The sequence below is a fragment of the Neodiprion virginianus genome, chromosome 4 (assembly GCF_021901495.1).
Source record: "Neodiprion virginianus isolate iyNeoVirg1 chromosome 4, iyNeoVirg1.1, whole genome shotgun sequence".
Classification (NCBI taxonomy): Eukaryota; Metazoa; Arthropoda; class Insecta; order Hymenoptera; family Diprionidae; genus Neodiprion; species Neodiprion virginianus.
In genome coordinates, this window is record NC_060880.1 from 18,161,908 (window position 1) to 18,182,523 (window position 20,616).

The 20,616-nt window shown below is 42.1% G+C and overlaps 1 protein-coding gene across 2 annotated transcripts in view; it reads left to right on the top strand.

Annotated features, from left to right (window-relative positions):
* LOC124302947 (lymphocyte antigen 6G) overlaps positions 1-20,616 on the top strand; it is a 60,994-nt gene that overhangs the window by 2,716 nt on the left and 37,662 nt on the right. For both annotated transcript variants that reach the window (XM_046759557.1, XM_046759559.1), the window contains one exon: positions 18,670-18,800. In XM_046759557.1, coding sequence (XP_046615513.1) covers positions 18,670-18,800 — 131 coding nt within the window. The remainder of the gene's footprint in view (positions 1-18,669; positions 18,801-20,616) is intronic.

Genomic DNA, 20,616 nt, shown 5'->3' on the forward strand with positions numbered 1-20,616 from the left:
AACTTCGTGAATATGGGAAAAAGTATGAAGGAGAAATCGAAGTAGGAAAAAATTGAAGTCCGAAATTCTTCGCACTTATTTCTCATCCATCGATTTCAATTGTTTACGTCTTTTTCTCACAATTATAAATCCAATTAAGTATAAGAGGTCGAAGCACAGGGAAAAAACAAACCAAAAATCTCATAAGTTGTTTTCTCACCCCGAGTCTTATCCGGCTCCTTCCGGGTCACGTCGCGGCATCGAAAACAGATTTAATTGGGGAATCCATTCGACCTACATCTGTCACTACATGCCAAAACGTATCCGGGAGCCATTGGCGAAAAGTGGCTGCCGCGATGATGGATAAGCTGGCTTAATGCCTAGATTCATAATATGAAACGTTACTGAAGTTGCTGCAACGTGGGTTCGGGGTCGGTGGAAAAACGGTGTCTATATAACTTGGCTAGAATAGTGATAATTGCAAAAACATACGCATCGCCTCTCTTGTGAACCGGTGTAATAAACACGCGTGTGTACGACCAACGCACAAACGGATCCAGCGGTGTAACTGCTCTGCACAATTGCTGTCGCGTGTCAAAGCTAGCGGCTATCTCTCTTGGCAGTTATTTCCTGCCTGCATTCAGGACCAGGAGTGTCTCACTGATGCAGCTACACGCTGCACACCCACTCCTTGATACACGGAACACAGAAACGTGTTACTTGAAAGATCGTCACGTGCATCAAATTTTTCAATTTTATACCCGGTATACTGCGAAATAAAATTACACTGAGAAAAATTTCATTTGTCATAGTAACTAGCAAAAATCAGTAGATCGTTAAAAGAACTGTTTGAATATTGTTGGAATTACGAGAAACGAGGTACATTTTGCGCTATCGTCGATCCTTTTTTGGTAATCGAGACGCAAAATCAGTTTCTGAGGTTTACTCGACTTTTTTAGTTAAACAAGGCTTTAACGTCAATTTATTGTTGCGCAAGCATTAAATTTTCGCCACAGAAACACTGAATTTCAGCTGTGTGAAATACTTCTGATGTACCTACTAATATGCATATAATAAATGAAACGAACTCTGGTTGGCGATACGAAGCAAGCAAACCGTTCGACAATATCTTCGAGGAGGGAAAGATGTTATAAGAGCGTATTATTTTAATTGAACATTCTGCTGCGTTGATCTGAAACGATCGCGATCTGTACAATAACACTTTGTTATTTACACTCGAATGTAAGATCCTACCGTTGACTCGTTGAACGAAGCCATTGCTATACCTATTTCGCAGATATTAATTTCCCACTGTCACGGAAAAGGCGAAAGGAAGATAAACGTGGAAAGCAAGCCGCAGTGCGGATTAACACCTAAGAATTCACCTCAAACCCCAACTCACAAATTAAAGCAACAACCTCGAGTGAACCGCTCGTGCGGTGTTCGAGAGCTGCAGAATGAAACACAGTCAGTAATAAGAGAAAATAATCAGTAAATAAAGAATACAGGCCAAGTTTTTATTTCACGTGATGTGAAATTCGTCGACACGTGGAGAAGCGCCGATTTTATAGCACGCTCGGAGATGTTACGCGACGTTGAACGTAAAATGCATCAAACACACCGCAAACGTTCCGTGCACTATACCCATAATATCACGAGCTCACTCATGCCGATATGGTTTAATAACGAAAAACGCCGCGCACCATTTCCCCGATATTTTATCCCGCGACTGGACTAATTGCACCGCCACGGTGTAATAAATATACAGGTGTACACAAATACGCGGGGTGAATAATGCCGCACCGTTTAAAATCGGGTTAACGCGCGCACACACGACGCGAATAACGGAGGTGTGTTCGAACATTATCATACAGAGGCAATAAAACATCGCGTCCGTGTATGTTTGCACGCGGAGTGAATATGGTGACGGTATATAAAGGGTGTGAATCAATGTCGGCTCCAACGTACCTACCTGCGTGTCTGCCCGTGTCGTTAATTATCACCTATACCTTATCCGAGCCCGCGTTCCCTTGCCTCCGTCAACGACGGGATTATCGAGACGGCCTTTATATTGCCTTTCACTCACCGTCAGTCGCTACCCTCCGGATGCAAATCTCTGGGGCGAAACGGACCGGTGGATTAACCTCCTATTACCCCTGCCTTTCACACCTGCCAAAGTAGGTTCCTCGTTTATTGGTTTACAAAGCGAAGCTTGAACCCACCGGGAGCAAAAATCTACGGAAAGATTTAAGGTCCAGCGCGAAATAATTTCACGGTTAAAGTGTGATTTGAGATTATAGAACAGCTCAAGGCGCTTGAACTTTTTTCAATCTGAATCGTCGCACGCTTATCTTCCGTTCATCGAACCGCGGTACGTAATTGAATTACACCGTAATTTGGTAATTCGAGAATTGCTGTATCTGTGCGAGATTTCGATAGACGTAAACTGACTTTTTGACTAGCCGGCGAAAAAGTGTCTTGAAAATTAGAATCTCGAATGGAAAAAACTTGTATAAAATTAACGGTCGGTTTGGCTTCTTTGGTTGATCCGCTTTTTTATTTTTCAGCAAACTTGAAAGTGAGGGTCTTTAATTGCAGCGTGAAATATTTCATTCACCACGCTGCAGATTTTTTTGCCGTATACACTTCGGGAACGGAATAAAATTGAGGTGAGAAAAAAAAAGTCTGCATTGCGGGGAATTTTATTAGCCAGTCTCCAGCTGACGCAAACCTGCAGGATCGTTAAACAAGTGTTTAATAGGAAGCTTACGCTTCGCCTCGGGGTGTTTCATTGGCGGGTTCAGAATGCGTAAATTCGATTCGAAGATCGAGATTCGAAAATTGAACGGAAATTACTTTAAGCAAATGGGTCGGTGGGTATATTGAGCACACGCCGTTAACGTGCTGCACAACTTATCCTGCACGTCGGGTTACGCGGGTTATGAATTATACATAATAGGCGACAACACGGCAGGAAATTGGTCCTCGGTGGTGTATAATTTTCGCGTCATTCACGTATCCGCGATTCTCATGCGCGCACATATGAAAAAAGAAAGCGACAGAAAGGGACAGACTGGAATGTAAAAGATATTCAATAATACATAGTCTCTACTCGTACGCTATACAATTCTGTTTGCTACTTGCATAATGCGCCTCTGTGATGAATTTTTTTTTTTTTTTTTTTCCCACATATTTTTGTTACACCGCTAAATTAACTTTGCGTAGCTCTTGCCAATTGAAACTGTAACGTGAAGATAAATTACATGTTTAATTCAGAACCAGTTTCACTGAATTTTGCGCGAAATTTTATTTTTTTCATATCATACTCTAAAAGTATTCTCCAGAATACGTCCGATTAATTATGAATATTTGAAGCATGATCTAGTCTGTTATATTTACGTATTTTCTTGTCAATCGTTGAAGTGAATATTTAATCGAGCTCTTAAACCTCATTCGCATATCGCATAAGGTAACGATTTAAGAAAAATCATAAACACATGTTGATGAAATTATAAGGACCTACGACCGAAAGAGTTTGGAAAAGGTGAACACAATTCATTCGCACAGACGTCAAAATTTCTAGCGAATTTAATGTTTGCGAAGAATTAAAGTATTCAAAACTTATTGCAAGAAAATTTACATCCGAAGATTTATCTTGTAGAATATCATCCGGATGAAACAAATGGAATAGTTGAACTTCCGGATCAATTGTGGCATAGCGATCGCTTTACTGGCTGAATTAATTACCCCAACGGATCAAATATTCCACCTCTTTATCACCGTATTCCGTTCCTGGAGACGAGGATAATTCGTCCTCGCCTCGTAGTTTTCTCATTTCTCTCTACGCTGAGTTTAAAAATATATTCTGACAAATTTATAGCTGAACCCCTGCTATTTGCCACTATGATTTATACCAAGAAGCCTCTCTGAATGCTAACCGGATTCACGAGTTTAGTTTTCTGGCAACGAACTCGCGAATTGCACCCTTCAGGGTTTCATTATTCGGGTCGACAAATGTCCCTATATCGACAGCCCGGGTAACTCGGGGTAAAAAATCATACGACGATTGCGCTAACTGTTTACTCTGTCCTCTGACGAATAGACGAACGAGTGAAAACAACAGTGAAAACTTGTTACATTAATTCAGCAATTGACGCGGCAAATAACAAATAATTGAACAATCTTCACAATTAATTGCTTGGTCAGGTTTACATACGGTACGGTAATTACCGTTAGAATTAATGGGAAACACAGGTAAAACGATCGCTTGACGATACGTGAAATCCAGTAAATAATCAGTCATTCATCACCAAAAGCAATTTTCGAAACATATGAATAATTGTAAGTAAATCATAGGATGCGCTTTAATTTATTAGGAGATAGCCGCACAACTCGAGTATTTATCAAATTATAATACGATACGCGTTAACTATAACGCTATTTGAAAATACAAAATAGAAAAAATTGAAATCTTAAACAAAAATATCGATGCTTTATTTCAAGTCACTTCAAAATTGAATTCACGCTACGATGGCTCATTTGATTCAGATCTTTTTTTTTTTTAAAGTCATTGAAACGGAATTAATTTTTTTCAGCAGTCAATTAAATATTTTCATTTGTTAATCAAAATCAATATCGGTGCAACGTCGTAAAATTAAATACACAACGATGTCAAGATATTAAAAAGCGTTTCGGTGAATTCGTAAAAAACAGTCTTCCAAGTGAAATAAGTCATTGCATAGAGTGAAATCGAACGAATCTACTAGACATTTAGCGATTTTGAAGCGATTTTAAACAAGGCATGATTGATGTCGAAACTTTCGTTTATAATGGGACTACGGGATAGTTAATGTGCGACTAACTCGCAAAGTGAACAGAAAGACAGAAAGTATCGATTTTGGCTAACTCGTCTCTTGAACTTGAATGTAAAAAAATCCATTAACTAGTAGCGTATAGCGGTGCTTCATTTTATTCGAAACGAGGTAACACTCGCTAAATATACTTGTACCGCCATTCTATCCAGTGAAAAATCAAACAGCCCAGTTTTTTTTCTTTCTTTCATGCCTGAGCCTCGGTGTGTCAAGCGTGGAGGAAGGGTATAAATGATGAATAAGAAATGAAGAAATAAATTTCCACCCCTCTCCGCCCCTGCCGACGTTTTTTTGCGAATAATATGTCACCGAGGAAGTCTGAGAACGCGAGATTGAGGGCTTGCCGGAGTTCTCGCGTTTTTGGGGTCGCGCAGGACGAGAGAGGCAAGACGAAAGTAAGAGGGGGAGAGGGAAAGAGAGAGATATAGAATTTCAGAGAGTACCTGAGTTTTTCAGGAGACAAGGAGACGATGTAAAACCGAGTCGAGTCGTTAAATTTGGAATGTATTGTACAGATCCGTCGATTTGCGGTGATCCTGGCCGGCTAAACACGCCTCGAAGAGACCTTGACCCAAGTTATGATGACCAGAGGAGCCTGAGGTAGAGGAAAGCCACTGTTGACCCTGGGCTCGCTGCCACTAATAACTTCTTTGTAGGGTACGCCGAGGCGTCAGGCTCCTTTCAAGATGAACTTTTCGCCAGGGTCTCTCTTCATCACCCCGCCCTCCTCCCCCACGTGTGTCGCGGAGCTTTTTCTATTGAACAAAAGAGGATAAGAAAGAATATGAAGAGGATGAGGAAGAGGAGGAGGAGGAGGAGGAGGAGAAATAAGACATAGGCGAAGATGAACTAAGAAGACAAAAAGAGAGGGGAGAGTGGGGAATTGCACACGCACCTCCGAGTGTTTGAGGGCCTATTTTCGTCCCGCTTTTGCTCCCGGACCCTTACACGTCGGGCCACATCACTCACTTACTTTGCTCGTTTGCTCGCTCTTCTGGCTCTGATCGATTGCAGCCTGCCCGAGATAGAAGACTCTCGGCGATGAAGTTCCACTTCGTGTTTACTATAATTATTCGTCAGCCCGGGAAGCGTCCCTGGCTAACCGTGGCAGCGCCATTATCGTGAATAATCTGCTGGGTCTTCGAAATTGAACGAGATAGAGCGAGGAGGGAGGGTAAATATTTAGTTACACTTAAGGGGTCGTCGAGCGCTTTCGAAGGCTGAAACAGTAGCTCTACTCGGAGCCTCTGTTTCGTCTCCTTGCAGTGGTTACTCAAACGAGTCTCTGCTTCCGATACAAGTTTCCATAATGGTTTTACTACAGTCGTTTTAAATTTAACACGGTTCTTCCAGTGCCGTAACAAGGGAATTGAAAAATGACGAAACTAGCGTCACGCTGAACAAAGACATCGTCTCGGGTGTTTTTGTCCTGATTATGAAGGACGGTGCATATAATTACCCCGGGTAATGTGACTACGTCGAGATCACAGAGGAGGGATAATGGACTGTGAAAATGGTAAATGAACGTCATCCGTGTAAAGGAATAATACCAAAGTGAATTCGAATGGGTAACGCGCCCCCTAACGGGATAACGTATTAGCCAAATGAGTGCATTGTGCAAGTCCATAACGTGAAATGGAATTCGACATCGCCGGTTGAATGGGGAGCATGACGGACGGCTTGGCAGTGTAAAAATGAACGTTGAAACAACTCCTCGTGGATCGGAACACCGAAAGTGGCCGTTTTCTTTCATCTTGTCCGGATTTGAGAGCGCGATGCGTCCATATCCGCTTTCTGAAGGGTCCCAGGTAAAAGACTGCGCAAAGTGACAGTCGTCGTTACAGCATGCACTATAGTAACAGACATTGGATGGGGGCGGTCGGGTTTTCTGGGCGTGCTACCCCGGCTGATGGGTATACATCCAACGCTTCCAGAGCAAGTGTCTAGTGCCCAACCCTTGCACGCTCTTCTTTACACGGTTCTTCCAGTCTCATCCAGACGCTCGGGCCTAGCCGGCGCCTCATTGTTAGCCAAACTACCCGCTTTTCACTCCTACGTTGATGCTTAAATCCTCGAGAAGAAATGACAAGGTGCTGCTCTGTGGCCCAGTTCGTAGCTTCTCCTACCGGTCGACCTTGGCGCCCCGCGATGACTTGACGATATTTTAAGACCCTTTTGAACTTGAGACTCCTACAATTGATGGTGTGTCGAGCTCTTGAAGACGCCTGGTAAAGAGCAGCTGAAGATGGTCCGTTATCACTGCATTGGTATCAAGTAAATGAAGGATTGTTGAAACTTACTTAGATTCTTAGAAATCTTTCAACGGGACCTGAAATTTGAAATTGTGCATCTAGTGAAGAGTAGTGACAGGTATGAACATGACGAAGCAAACGTAGTCGGTTTAATTGTGTTGAATTCGAAAAGCATTATCTTAAAATCCATTCAAACTCAATACTCGTACGATCGCGAAATGCCGGGCTTTTCAAGAAACCTAGAAAAAGAGCGTCCAATGGTTGCGTAGCGTCATTACGTTGTTATCAATGGTTGATGGGTCATTGAAACTGCTCGAAATTTTGCGAGTCGTTCAACGATATCTGAAATTCGAAATCTGACGTGTGGCAGAGATCAGGTAGACGCCGAAATGCGACGTTGGAGAAGCTCGGTTGTTTGTGTTCGATTTGAAAAGCACTTCGGTATCCGAGTCACGGAGATGGATATGCGTGACTCGGTTAGTTGTAACAATATTGCAAGGCGTTTAAAACGGACGAAGCGACGATGTCGTCGAAGCATTCGCGTGTAGGCGGAATGTTTCCTAGTTTGCCTATTTGGAACGTGGGTCTCGGGAGTTCCGACACGGAGGGACGACGAGGTTATAAACGTTTTTGCAATCTTTACTCTCTCGCTCTCTCACTCTTTCTCATCTGCATGAGACGTTTTCGGCTGGGGGTTAATATTTCAAATCTGTCATATGCAGCGGCCCGTCGCCTCGGACGAGTTTCGCCTCTCTTCAAAAAGCCAACCCCACTTCTCATCCCCCTCTCGTCTCCTAGTTTGGACTTTCTTTCTCAGGTTATCACCAGCTGTCGTCTCTCTCTCCTTCTCTATCTTCATTTCTATCTCTCGCTCCCAGCCTCGGGGTGTGTCCTTTTTTCCTCGTATTTCACCGGCCTGTACGACAGGAAACCAAAACAACTGGTAAGAACAGGGACGGTACACCATGTTACTGACACCTCAAGCTCGCAGCCAGCTCCCTCCCTCTCCCCCTCCCGATCTCAAAGTATTGTTTCGATAATGACAAGGGGCGAGATAAGGACCGTCAAAGGCTGCAAGGCTCGTGCGAAGTGGGCTCAAACTCCGCGGGAAAAAATAAGCAACTAAAAGAAGATGAAGAGAAGAAAAAACGCTGATGGATAATAGGCAGACTTTCAGAAACAGTCAGTGTCTGATTGTAAGAGCTGACTGGTCCGGGCATGCGCCAGAAGGCAACCGAGTGTTAATTCTTTCTTTTTTTTTTTCATCCTGTTTTGCTCATTTTTTTCATTAAACCCGAAGCGGCAGCGCTGCTACAGGTATGTCTCTGTGATGGTGCAGAGACAAAGATCCGTATCCGGATATCTAGCCGGGGGCAAAACGACCCTACCACTATTAACTGTGCCTACTCGTTCCTCCAACACACCAAACTTTGTACCCTTTCATAATGAATACTTACGCCAGCTTCTCTACTGCGACAAAAGGCGCCCGATGGTTTCCTGGAGTCGTGCCTTCAGCTCTTCTGCCTTCCAGGTTCATAATTACACGCTCTTCCGCTTTTCGGCTTATCCGGCTCGATCTTGAAACTGCTTTGCCAGAAACCTCCAAAGAACGGATCCCAGGATAGGATCCTCTTCTCCTGCAGCGACAGCAATCCTGGAAGGTGGTATCTTCTCGCCTGTTTTGATCCCGAACAATTGGTTTCTTTGTCTTCACTATCGCTCGTGTTTCTGGCTGTATTTGCAGCTGCTGTGTCGATACAGCTGAGTAAACTCCAGAAGGATCGTCGAGCGTGTCGATCAAGGAACACAAATCACAGTCCATTATGGGATCCGATTAAACGCGTTCTGCAGTCATAGTACCTGCAGAGAGTCGAGTGTTTGCGTGGTCCTGTCGGAGGGTCGGAACCGCGTTGAATCAAGCTCGCGGTTGTGTAGCCGGTGCGAATTTTCAGGAAACTATACTGCCAACCGTGAACCCGATATCACTGTCTCTAACTTTTCCCCGGATATTTCCTGTGCAAGTCCCGAGTGTTTCCTTGCAGCAACCGACCCTCGACCAGAGATTAAATCGCGCCGGAGCAAAGGGCTAATCCTCCCTCCCTCTGTCCCTCTTATTCTGTTTCTCGCTTTGTCCCCGGACGCCAGGTCACGCTGGTAAAGTTGTGTTATAGTTTATTCAGACCATGGAACGGGGGATGAAGATTAACGATGACGTCGTCGAGGCTGAAGCTTCCGCGGGCACTGTACACGTCGTTAAGTTGGATTAGCTATCAAAAATTCATCCGGTTTCCCGAGTAAATCAAGACGAAGTTCGGGACCTCGGGAATAATCAACGCTCCAAATTCAATACGAAATACAAATGATGAACCTCAAGTTTCCCTAATCTTAGAAAAGTACCTGAGATGCATTCCCGGGATTTTCTTCAATCTTTCATATTTTGCGGTATATCAAAAAACATAATGATGTAAATTTTGTTTTCAAAAACTAACAGGAAATCACTCACAATCGATAGACGATAATACGCCCGGTGGTTTTACTTTCAGGAATTTCAACCCTTATTTATTTATTTATTTTCTGCCGGTAGTTCTCAACTCTTAAACAATCGACCAGCAAATGAAAAAAATGCGGGTTTAATGTCTTTTTTATGCACTATAACGTGCTACAGAATAAGCATAACCAGTGAGCTTCGCCTCGGGTAATTTTCTAATTGTCAGTCACTTTCATTTATTATACCACCGCCAAATTATACTCGAGTTCGCAGAGCTGACCGTTGCTGACCAATCGTTGAACGGATTTCAGGCGCTCGATGCAGATCCGTGCGGTAGCATATATGTGTATATATATATATAGGTATGTATATATATGTGTATATTCCGCGAATCACCATATTCCTCTTTCCAGTTGAATTTATACTTGCCGAGACGATGGTGGATGTGCATCCCAGGGTGGCAATCTGGGTCAGTTTGCCCAGAGCTTCTCTCGCTCTCTCTCTCTCTCTCTCTCTCTCTCTCTCTCTCTCAAACACCGGGCCTCGCCTCGGTCACTGCACCACACATTGCACACAGCGTAACTGTCATGTTCCGCTGAAAGCTCCAAGTTCTAGCCATCCGGTTAGTGATCAGCTTCTGGATGATTCTGCCGCTTGTTATCCGCTCGATCCAAGCGATTGGAAAAATATGATGAGCGACGAACTGCTACACTCGCGTTATTGTGTCAATTCCGCATCGCCACCATGGTGGAGAACGGCAAGCTTCAGTATAGCCTACTCTTGTACTTGATCAGAGGAAAATAATGATTCGAAGAAGTCTCACAGAAATTTCTCATTGGCACTTGAGACGGTCGCTTGATCGAAAAAACGGGCATGAGGCGAATAATACAGTTTCGATATTATACGATGCCGTAACTGATTATTGATATCATTAGCGAACAGGATTTTATAAAAGAGCTTAACTGAAATTTGGAGACGTAAACAATTTTTACACTTGGAATTATATATTCCTTCAATCATTTTCTGAACTATTAACGTAAGTAAATATGAATTTGGTTTCCTTGGAGAAATATCTTGCCTTGGGATCTTTTTTTACTTCAATGATGAAAATAAGATTGTTTCAACTTACTTTGAAGTTGAACTCGATACTTAGAAAGCAGCTTGAACGATCCTTTTTTATATCATCAAATTTGAAAAAGATCCCCAGATAACAGGGTTTCTCGATAAAACCTAATTCGCATCAATTTCTGTCAATAATCTAAAAAATAAGTAAACAAATATGCAGTATAACCGTAAAACTATAGTCGAGTCTGGCCGAAAACTTGTACAGCAAAATTGAAAGAGAATATCTTGATCTAAGCCGATAACAAAATTTATGGCACCACACGATAGCGAAACAAATCATAATTCGGAGGAATTTAACGAAGGACAACTCTCACCAATCGCAGAGAAAAAGGGTGAAAGTCGATTTGGTCAGCTTTCCCTTTGACACCCTTAACTGCGGATTTCTTCATTCGTGACATAAGCTGCGTTTCAGCGTATTCCGCGTGATGCGGTCCCGAAATTGAGGACGGTTAGAGGGTGACTCGTCTTCCGATAAGAGAAAGAGCCAGCGATCGCAGAAGCTATATAACCGACGGTCCAACACTCGTAAAAATTTCAAATACCATTTCTCACGGGACTGTCAGCCCCGCGTCGCGCGCTTTAAATTCCAAGCTTAACTCTCCTGACGATGGCGTAAAGTGACATTTTTCACTGCATGAATTCTGAATATTCGCACTTTCCCACTGTAGCTCAAAATACACGCTCGGTCATGAGCCCGGGAATTTCAATATAGTCAACGCAAGTCGCCTCGGCTTTTTCACGTCTCGCAATTTTCTGCCTCTCGGGAGAGGGAAGTCCATTTTCAGCCTTGAATCCGACATTAAGTCCCACGACGCTGAATTCACTTGAAACAAATTAATATCACTTGCAACCCAATAAAACTCCCGTAATAAAAGACGCGAAGTCAGTTTCATACGTCGTTCCGGAATCTTCAAACCTCTCAGTTCGACGTACACGACGGAGTGGTTTCTCGCTATAATCATGTGAACCTGTCAATTTTACGGAGCCCACTTTAGCCGACTCGAAAACGTTGGTGTGAACATTCGAACTGATTGAATTACCAAAGAACCGAGTGCCAGTTCCCTGTAATGTTGCAAGAACGTTTGTCAGAATTCACAAAGATTTTCATACCCTCGGGAATACCTAATTAACAATTTCTTTCGCGTGAATTTCATCCACCAAACGATGCAGCGTGTCGAGCTTAAGGGATCGTCTCAGTGTGAAATTTTCAAAAAATTGTTTTTTTTTTTGCATTATCGTATAGTATACACTGTTCTAAACATTCTTTCAAATTTTTAAATCGAAATTCAAATTATTACGGTCGCTACAGCGTTTCTTGTAGAAAGGGAACGGGTTTTCTACCTGCGCGAGTACTAAGGTGCTTAGGTTCTATAACCTTGCAGAATAAACTGTCCAAGCATTTCAGTTCGTTTTTGACATCCACCACGGATAGACGTACGAGAGAAACCCCCAAGAAAAAAATCAAGACCTGGCATCGCCGATTGATCGTAAGTAAACGATTTATATAAACTTTTCCAACTTCAATCTTTAAACGCGTTTTTCTCAGAATGGTGTTTTTCAAAACGGTTTCCACTCTCAAAGGAAGAGTTTTAAAGATATCTAGTTCCAATTTCGGGAGAACATTTTAAACGTCATTCTTTATCGCGCTATGGAAGCTTTTTTTTTTTTTTTGAAAACTTCCTATTTTTTTTACGAAAAACTGTCGAAAAAAAGGGCCACATTCGACACTTTTTGTTCAAACCGCCGCCATTTTGTCAAATTTGAAAAAAAAAAAAAACCCTCCATAGCGCGATAGCGACTTTCCTACAGATCAATAATCTTTTTGAAATTTTTTTTTCAGATCAAAATTGCGGCCGTCATCGTGGAAACCGTGCAGCACCTTTTTTTTTCACGTGAAATTACAACAATTTATACAACAATGATGCACTCAATAAATAAACTTTAAAAAAATCATTTTGTATTCATCATAAACTTATTTATTTATGAAAAAAAAACCGGACCGATTAGTTTATGTGAACATTAAAAAAAAAATTCGCGAAAATCAGTGATTTTTCGGAGTGTCACACTGAGACGATCCCTTAACCAATCCTCGAGCACAGCCCCGCCGAAAACATCGTCTGAAAGTGAGAAATAAAACAAGAAACCCCGATGACGTTTCCCTGTGAAACCGTCAGCGGAGCTGACAGCTCTCGGCACGAGGTACCTACAAAGGCACAAAGCAAAGGCGCGCACCACATTGTCGGGATTATGTCATTCGGCGAGAGGTTCGATCCGAACGCTGATAGGGGCTGACGAGAAGAAGCATACACTCGGCGAGGCATGACGTGAAATAATGAGGGAGGGTAATTAGCTGGCTAAGCATTTCCTCCAGGGGTTATGTAGTGGGTGCTCTTATCCTCGAAAGAGCGGACGGCTGGGAGAGACGAGGCGAACGGCGACCGTCGTGTCTAATCTGCATCTTGGCCCCGGAGGCAATGTGTGAATAGTGCCTCGTACGACTTTATTCCCCCTTTTTTCTTTCTTTCCCCCTTCTTTACGGGCCAATCTCGTCTCTGGCTACTCGGCTTTACCCGGCCGGCTGTCCGCACGAGCTTCCGGAGAGTCATCGAGGCCGTAGAATAACTGCCGAGTAATGTAAGCTCGGCTTATTTCCCGATCTTCACCTTCGAGTCAATTACGTTTTCGGAAACCTCGGAGGCGGATCCTTCGAGGGTCGAGATGAGTACCCTTGGGGAGTTGCGAAAATGTCGCGACACTTACCTACCTCTTCTTTACATAGTCGAAGCACGGCTTGGGCCTCGCAAATTTTTACGGTTCGCTGGCTGGCAGGCATTCCGTGCCACTTCCGAGATCAAAGAAGAGCTTCGATCCTTGAGTATGTAGGGCCGGATCAGGACCTTCGACCTGGTTCACCACTCGAAAAACCCTTCAGATACTACCGTTTGTTCCAGAATTTTTAACCGAAAGATAGAACACCCGGAAGCCGCGTTCCGTTGACAAAAGTAACGTTACATCAAGCATTTGTACGACGCTCAGTAGTGGCAAAAAAGTTTTCACACGAAAGCTTCGCAAGCGCCACTGAAGTTGATCTGATCATTTGTTATTAAAAATGTACCGGTGGTATAGGAAAACATTTTCCAGCTCTAGATTTGAACTATAAAAACATTACTATAATTTAAATCATGAGAGACAATCGCGTTATTCAACCATTCTTTCACAAAAAATTTTATTTTTCTTGATTGCTGGTTAGATTTTGGATATCAATACGCGTATGTGTGAACGATAAATTTGTGACGATTGTGTGTTTGGTATGCATTTCGAATTTTGTTACCAGCTTGCAAGCTCAAAAAAATCTGTCACGGACGATTTCAATAGGATTCATTTTTGAACAAAATAAGCTATTTTTTATTATTATCGGACGAATCATACGAATTTTTCGGTGAAAAAATAGTACGATTATATGATTGCTTTGACGGTGCTTACGACAAGATATTTGAAATACAGTACCTATTCAAAACTGTTCTTCTCGATCACAGGGACTTTTTTTCGACTACATTGAACTTGATTATAGTCAAATCCTTTCTCGCAACTCAAGTCAATTTTGGTAATCTTTGAATCCAGGCGCCAAATCCAGGATCTTGAGTGCAGATTACAGGGATAAGGATCAGCTGTCGATATACGGTAACTGGAATCGGGCGTTTGCTCTGTTTCCGCGAACTTCCCGCAAGCTCGTGTACACACCATAAGTTCAACTCAAGCTGCGTAAGGCGCTGGACAATATTGAGCATCCGGGTGCCGACGTATTTTCGCCGGTTCTCGAATGCCGATTACTACCTCGGCACATCCTGAGCATCGCGAGAATCTTGTGGTCGATAGTGACGGTCCAACGCGGAATGCATCACTTCCATCTCTCTCTTGTGTCACGAGGCGATACGGAATTGAATTTGCAAACCGAACAAGCCAAGGTAATTCGCTGTTGCTCATTAGTCAGCCGATAAGGAAACAGAATTAGTTAAATTCTCTAGGAGTCGAATTCTTAACTTATGCAAATCAGGGTGAATTTCCCCCCAAAAAAAAGCGGCTCTATTTCATATGTACCGAGTGTACGTTTTACCGTTTGACATTTTTCCCATTGTTGACACGTCGGTCAGTTAATTATACGTATCCTCGATCGCACAAATACAGTTCGATTTACACAGTGTTAAATTATCCAGGTGACATTTCAACGAAATGACCTGGTACAGTGCTTCCCAAATCGTACCAAGTTTATCGAATCTGAAAAATCGACGAAGCGCAATTTGGTTTCCTCCGGCCGATAATTGCCGATCAATTATCGCTTGAATAATAAATAAAGTCCGATAGCGGCTGGGTCAGCTTTAGATCGTAAACGGACGTCCCAACTCCTGATCTTACCTCCCGATGTAGCGAACTCGATTGGCTAATACAGCCAGGGTCTCTTCTGTTGCTTCGCGAGATTAAGGGACGGACGATTATCCGAGGGTGGAAAAACTTTATAAGAGAGATTAAAGGCGTGTGTTATATATATATATATATATATATATACACGTACATGGAAAAGAGGTAAAAGGGAAGGAAAGAGGAAGAAAGCTCGATACAAGGCAACTCACACACAGACTCTACCTGCGCCCCTATTAATCTGCCAGGATTAAGGATCACGACCCTCGTGCTTCTAATACGTTGTACACAGGAAATATAAATAAGGAGTAAAGAAGGCGCCTGGCGAACGATGGCAACGTTTGGATTCAAGCGCCGAAAACAACCACTAATAGCCTTACTTTCGGCCGGAGTATAAAGGCGTGAAAAACTTTCCACTCAAGAAATATGATACACATACTCGAGTTGCGTACCTACATATATCTTGTATAGAGATGTGAGATCCCCCGAATCTCTTCACGGACTCATTGCAAGAGTCTAGAGAAGATATGGCGGCGACGAAGAAGAAGAATAAGAGGAAGAGGAGGAAAAATTAATAACGTAAATGAAAGTATGAACATCCTCGTATTTTACGGAGAAACAGAAAACAATAAAGTAAGAGTTGAAACGTGGGACGTTGAAGGATTGAACAAATCTTCAAACCTGCGAAATAACTTGCACCAGCATTTTTATTCTTGCAGAATTAGTTATCAAACGATTTATTGCCTTTCGAGTGTTGACTTTGCATTTGATACAAGTATTCGAGCTTTTAATATTCTCTGCGGCGTATTATCGCCGGATCAAAAGTTGTTCCTCTTCTTCTCAACGCAAAAATCATTGAATTGAGATTTTCGCGTTTATCCAACACCCGAACCAAAAACCTCCGTAAAAGATGATAAATAAAAGTTCGGTGACGCCGCGTTTTGCGCTGATTGGGTTTACGGCCGTGTATATAGTATATATAATGGACTGATCCCGGTGCGGAAATTGAAAAGTTCTACGGAAGATACACAGATTTTCAATGGGATCGTCTCGGTCTGGTCGTAAAGGAGTTTTTAGATTGTTTCCGAAATCCGAAGCGCGTCGTTCGCTACGAATCGCACAATGACAATAGTTCTACGTCTCTTTCCCGGCGACATTTGCACAAAAATGGGTTTCCTAGGACCAAGGGATCTCGCCTCTCCCATCCTTCTATCCTGATCCCGAAACGGACCATCAGCTACGTGATATGGAAACCCAGGCCAGTGCAACCTCCGCAATGAACAGACTATCGACTATAGAGTCTCAAGTAGCTGCGCTGGATGTTCGGAGTGTACTTAAGGAGATCATTGTCTCATGAAAACTGATCACCGTATGACGTATATACGAATTTTTCTCTCGAGTACTGTATAAATTACTGGGAGGTTTGCAAAATTCTCAATTACTGATTACTGTTTGAAGATCAGAACTCACGTTTAAACAGCAAACATCAGTCACGAACTTCGTGAAACCGTCAGAATATGTAGTACTAGAAAAAACATCGATGTTGCCATCCCGTAATAATTAGTTACTGCGACATTATGCTGGTTTCATTAACTGAACTGCCATGCACCCATCGACAATTGATTGTATCGCGATATTATTTTCCTTGGTGCCTCGCGAATCGGGATCGATGTAATGACACTACCAATGACAAGCTAGTAAAATTCACACTATTAGTTTTCAACGGTCGTAAATCCTGACCTGGACCATTGGATGATGCTACTGTCGAGGAGTTGGAAAAACAAAAATTAATCAGATACCGAATTTTCAATCGAATTCATGAACTTGTCGAGAGCAATCGTCCGTTTCGGGTTAGAATCAATAAGATTCTCCTCCTGCACTGGGTTCTTCGCGAACCGTTTCGACGGGTCGCGTCTGGTGGACACGATCTCTCTCAGCTTGACCACCGTCGGAGGACGAGACCCCAAGTCTCTCCCGATAAGCAAGAAACAACTTTTCCAATTTCCCGCGAATTGCTATAGCGAATTGAGATCCGATACGCTGGCTATGACCGCTAGCTCCAAGTCGAGAGAACTCTTTTCATACCGACCTCTGATGATGACGACTGGCGCTGCTCGCTTGCATACAAATCATCCCCATTTCTTCCTGTACATACACGGTATACATCTATACATATATTCTCTGTCATTTCATCACGATCCTGGGTCTTCGGACTTCGGGAGACGCCGTCCCACGTCTGATTGATGAAAAATACACCGCGGGAGATGATAAGAAAAGAGAAAAGCGGAATGGTTCGGTTGGGGTTCGTAAGTTGGGAAAATACGGATGGTTGTATACTTCGTCGCGATATGGCCGAGGGGATATACTCGCGGCACGTTTGATTCGACGTTCCGAAATTCATCTCGGATCATTGCAATTGCGATCTGTTAACTGCCGTACATGAATTCGTGAGATTTACATTTTGCGAGATGTTTTTAAATTCACTTGATATCGCGACGAGTTACCAAATGAAGTCACGCGAGTGCGTTAACTGAATAAAATCAATTTTCGATTCAATTCCATCGGCTTTTCAATGTCACTTTAAGCATGAGCAATTTCCATCAGTTATTAATTCCGAACCATCGCTTAACAACGATTCCATTTCGACAGTTGTTTTGCTACACTCTAGACCTGACACATCCTCGATCATCCAAGAGTCGTCTGCGGTATCTTAATTGCTACAGTGATACCGGTGTAGCAATCCATTGGACCGTACCCGGAATGCATGCACCACGGAACGTCTCGACTTCCCCTCATCAATGTTCCCGATGTGAACGACGTGATTAAAACCGCGACAAGTGGTTTAGGCCTCGCGGTATCAACTCTTGCGTAACGTATCTATCGGTGTTGCAATTAGTTGAACAAGCCTGAACGGCACGATAATCAGAAACGTGACGTGGGGTCATAATTATATTAATAACGCATCGCGAATGTAAAACTTTTTCCAAATTCCATTTCCTGAAACGGAATGGCGGCACACGTTAACCGCTATTCCGTTCGAACGGTTCCGGTCCTCTTTTCAAAGCCCCAGGGAAACACATCGAGCTCATCTCCCTGAGAAGGACGTAACTTCAAGACTACTCACCAACGGGATCAATTCCATCGTAACCTGCGCGGCAGTTAAAAAACAACTTTAAAACTTTACGTACGCCGCAAACGATCATCTTTTTTACAATCGAATTGTCCACTCAATTGAACCATTATTCGAAGCAACAAGATTCACTCCAAGAAAGACTTCATTTCACAATTTGGTGACAATCAGACACTGTCCGATGTCCATTTGACACTGTATTCAATACATGTCTAACACTGTCTGACGTTAAATTTACAAATTTAGCAAAAAAATCATCCAACAATTGTTTACGTCGCGTCGGCCAATTTCAACACGACAATACTTACAGTCTAACTTTCTCAGCTTGTTTTCAACCTCGATTCATCATCGGATTTTGTTTCGGCAAACCTTTGGCTGTCATCTCGTTGTTTTTTTTTATTTTTTCAGGAACGACGCAAGGGCTGAACTGCTTTATATGCGGAATGTACAACGACGGCGTCGGCAGCATCACTCCCTGTCTAAATTACACAGCTCAGATGCATCTGAACGAGTGTCCGACGGTTTCGTCATGGTGTATCGTGAGTATACACAGTTTACGACTAGCAATTACCTTTTTTCATCCTCATTAATTTTATGCCCGAGTAAATTTGTACACATGTATATATATATATATATATAACTAATACAACTGCTAATACAAATGCAGCTAATCGTTGAATTTCTCTACGAATAGCACTATTTCTTTGTTTCCTTCTTTTTTGAATTCGTGACGCGTAATCGAGTTTTCCCCGCGATTCCACCAATTACGCGCACTCAAGCTGCCTGTGCACGATAAGCAAGCAAGGATAATGGCATCCCTATACCGGGACATTTGAATCGGCGCCAAGGATCATATGCCGTGACTGAACCTACACTGCACTCTATACACGCACTAGCGAGAGCTGACCGTGATATTTACGTTATTCGAACACACAAACGGACAACGCGACGATAGCTTGGATATTCCAGCTAGGCAAGCTACCAGATTTCCAGCCAAAGTAACGACGGAGAATATAGTGAATTATTCATTTATATCCGTATATCATACATACGGTATACAATTAATGGTCAGACGTTGAATTGCTTATCTTGTTATCGGTTCAAATAAAAAAAGTAAAAAAAGAAAGAAAGAAAAAAGAAAAAAAAACGATAACACAATCGAACGGCAAATAAAAAAATACAAAGCTACGAGATCACGAAGAAGAAGCGAGAAAATACCGAACAATGGAAACCATTGTGTATGAAAAACTTTAAAAAGTTTCCAAACACTGTTTACAGCCACACGTAATGTAGGTAATAGCAATTTCTTGGTTTACAACCTTCAATCACTGTCTTCAATTGCAATTTGTAAAAAGCAAAAATGATTTTCAAATGATGGAGAAGAAAATCTTAGATTTGACACGTGAGATTTATGGTCCTTCAGTCGTTTAATAAATAAAACCTACGGCGTTATCACTTTACTTTTCTTTCCATCGCTGCGTACCGCATACTTACGTATTCCATTTTTATTCTCTTCCTATTTTCACTAATTTCGTCTCGTTCGAACGCAGACTCAGTTTGCTCGGCGGTTCAGGTACAACGTACTCTTTACAAATTATCAAATATTACCATAATAGGACGACAAGGAAGAAGCACTTTTCTCGTCTGTACAGAAGACGTACATAGTACATATGTATATGTATATTTATATGTGTATGTGTGTCGTGAGATGTATATATACGTAAAGAGACAGTGCACAGTCGCTTGCCTTGCAGTTTTATACCGGCAATATTATCCTTTGAAAAATATTATAACGTCGCGGTCGCTGCTTCTCGTATAATGAACCGACAATTTCCATCGTGCTATTTTCCAGCATTTAAACTGGATCGTTTGAAATTTCATCAAACTTCAGCAGAGCGAATATTTCGTGCTCTCTGAATCCATTTCTAGCTTTTGAAATATCTTGATGCACGTTTTCAACTTTATACTGTGTCCTTTTTTCAAGAAGAAATTCACCCGTTTCATTTCGACAAGTACCCCAATGTGAATAATTAATGTTAAAAAAAAAAAGTAATATTTGATAATAATAATGGTTTTTCTTTCATTACGCCAAGTTTAATCGAACAAAAAAAGCCACGACAGTGATAGATCAAATTGGAAAAGTACGAATGACGACGAAAAGAAGCAGAAAATTTTTGAAGATAACACAGAAAAACACTGAATTTTCAACGAATCGTGAATCTGTATTCACCGTTTAAAAACTGAAGCTTCTTTCATTTCGTTTTAGATTGTATTCTTCGTTTTTTTTTTTTTCTTTTTATTTATTTTTTTTTTTTTCATCAAGTTCAACTGTGCAAGAAAATATTTATTCCAACT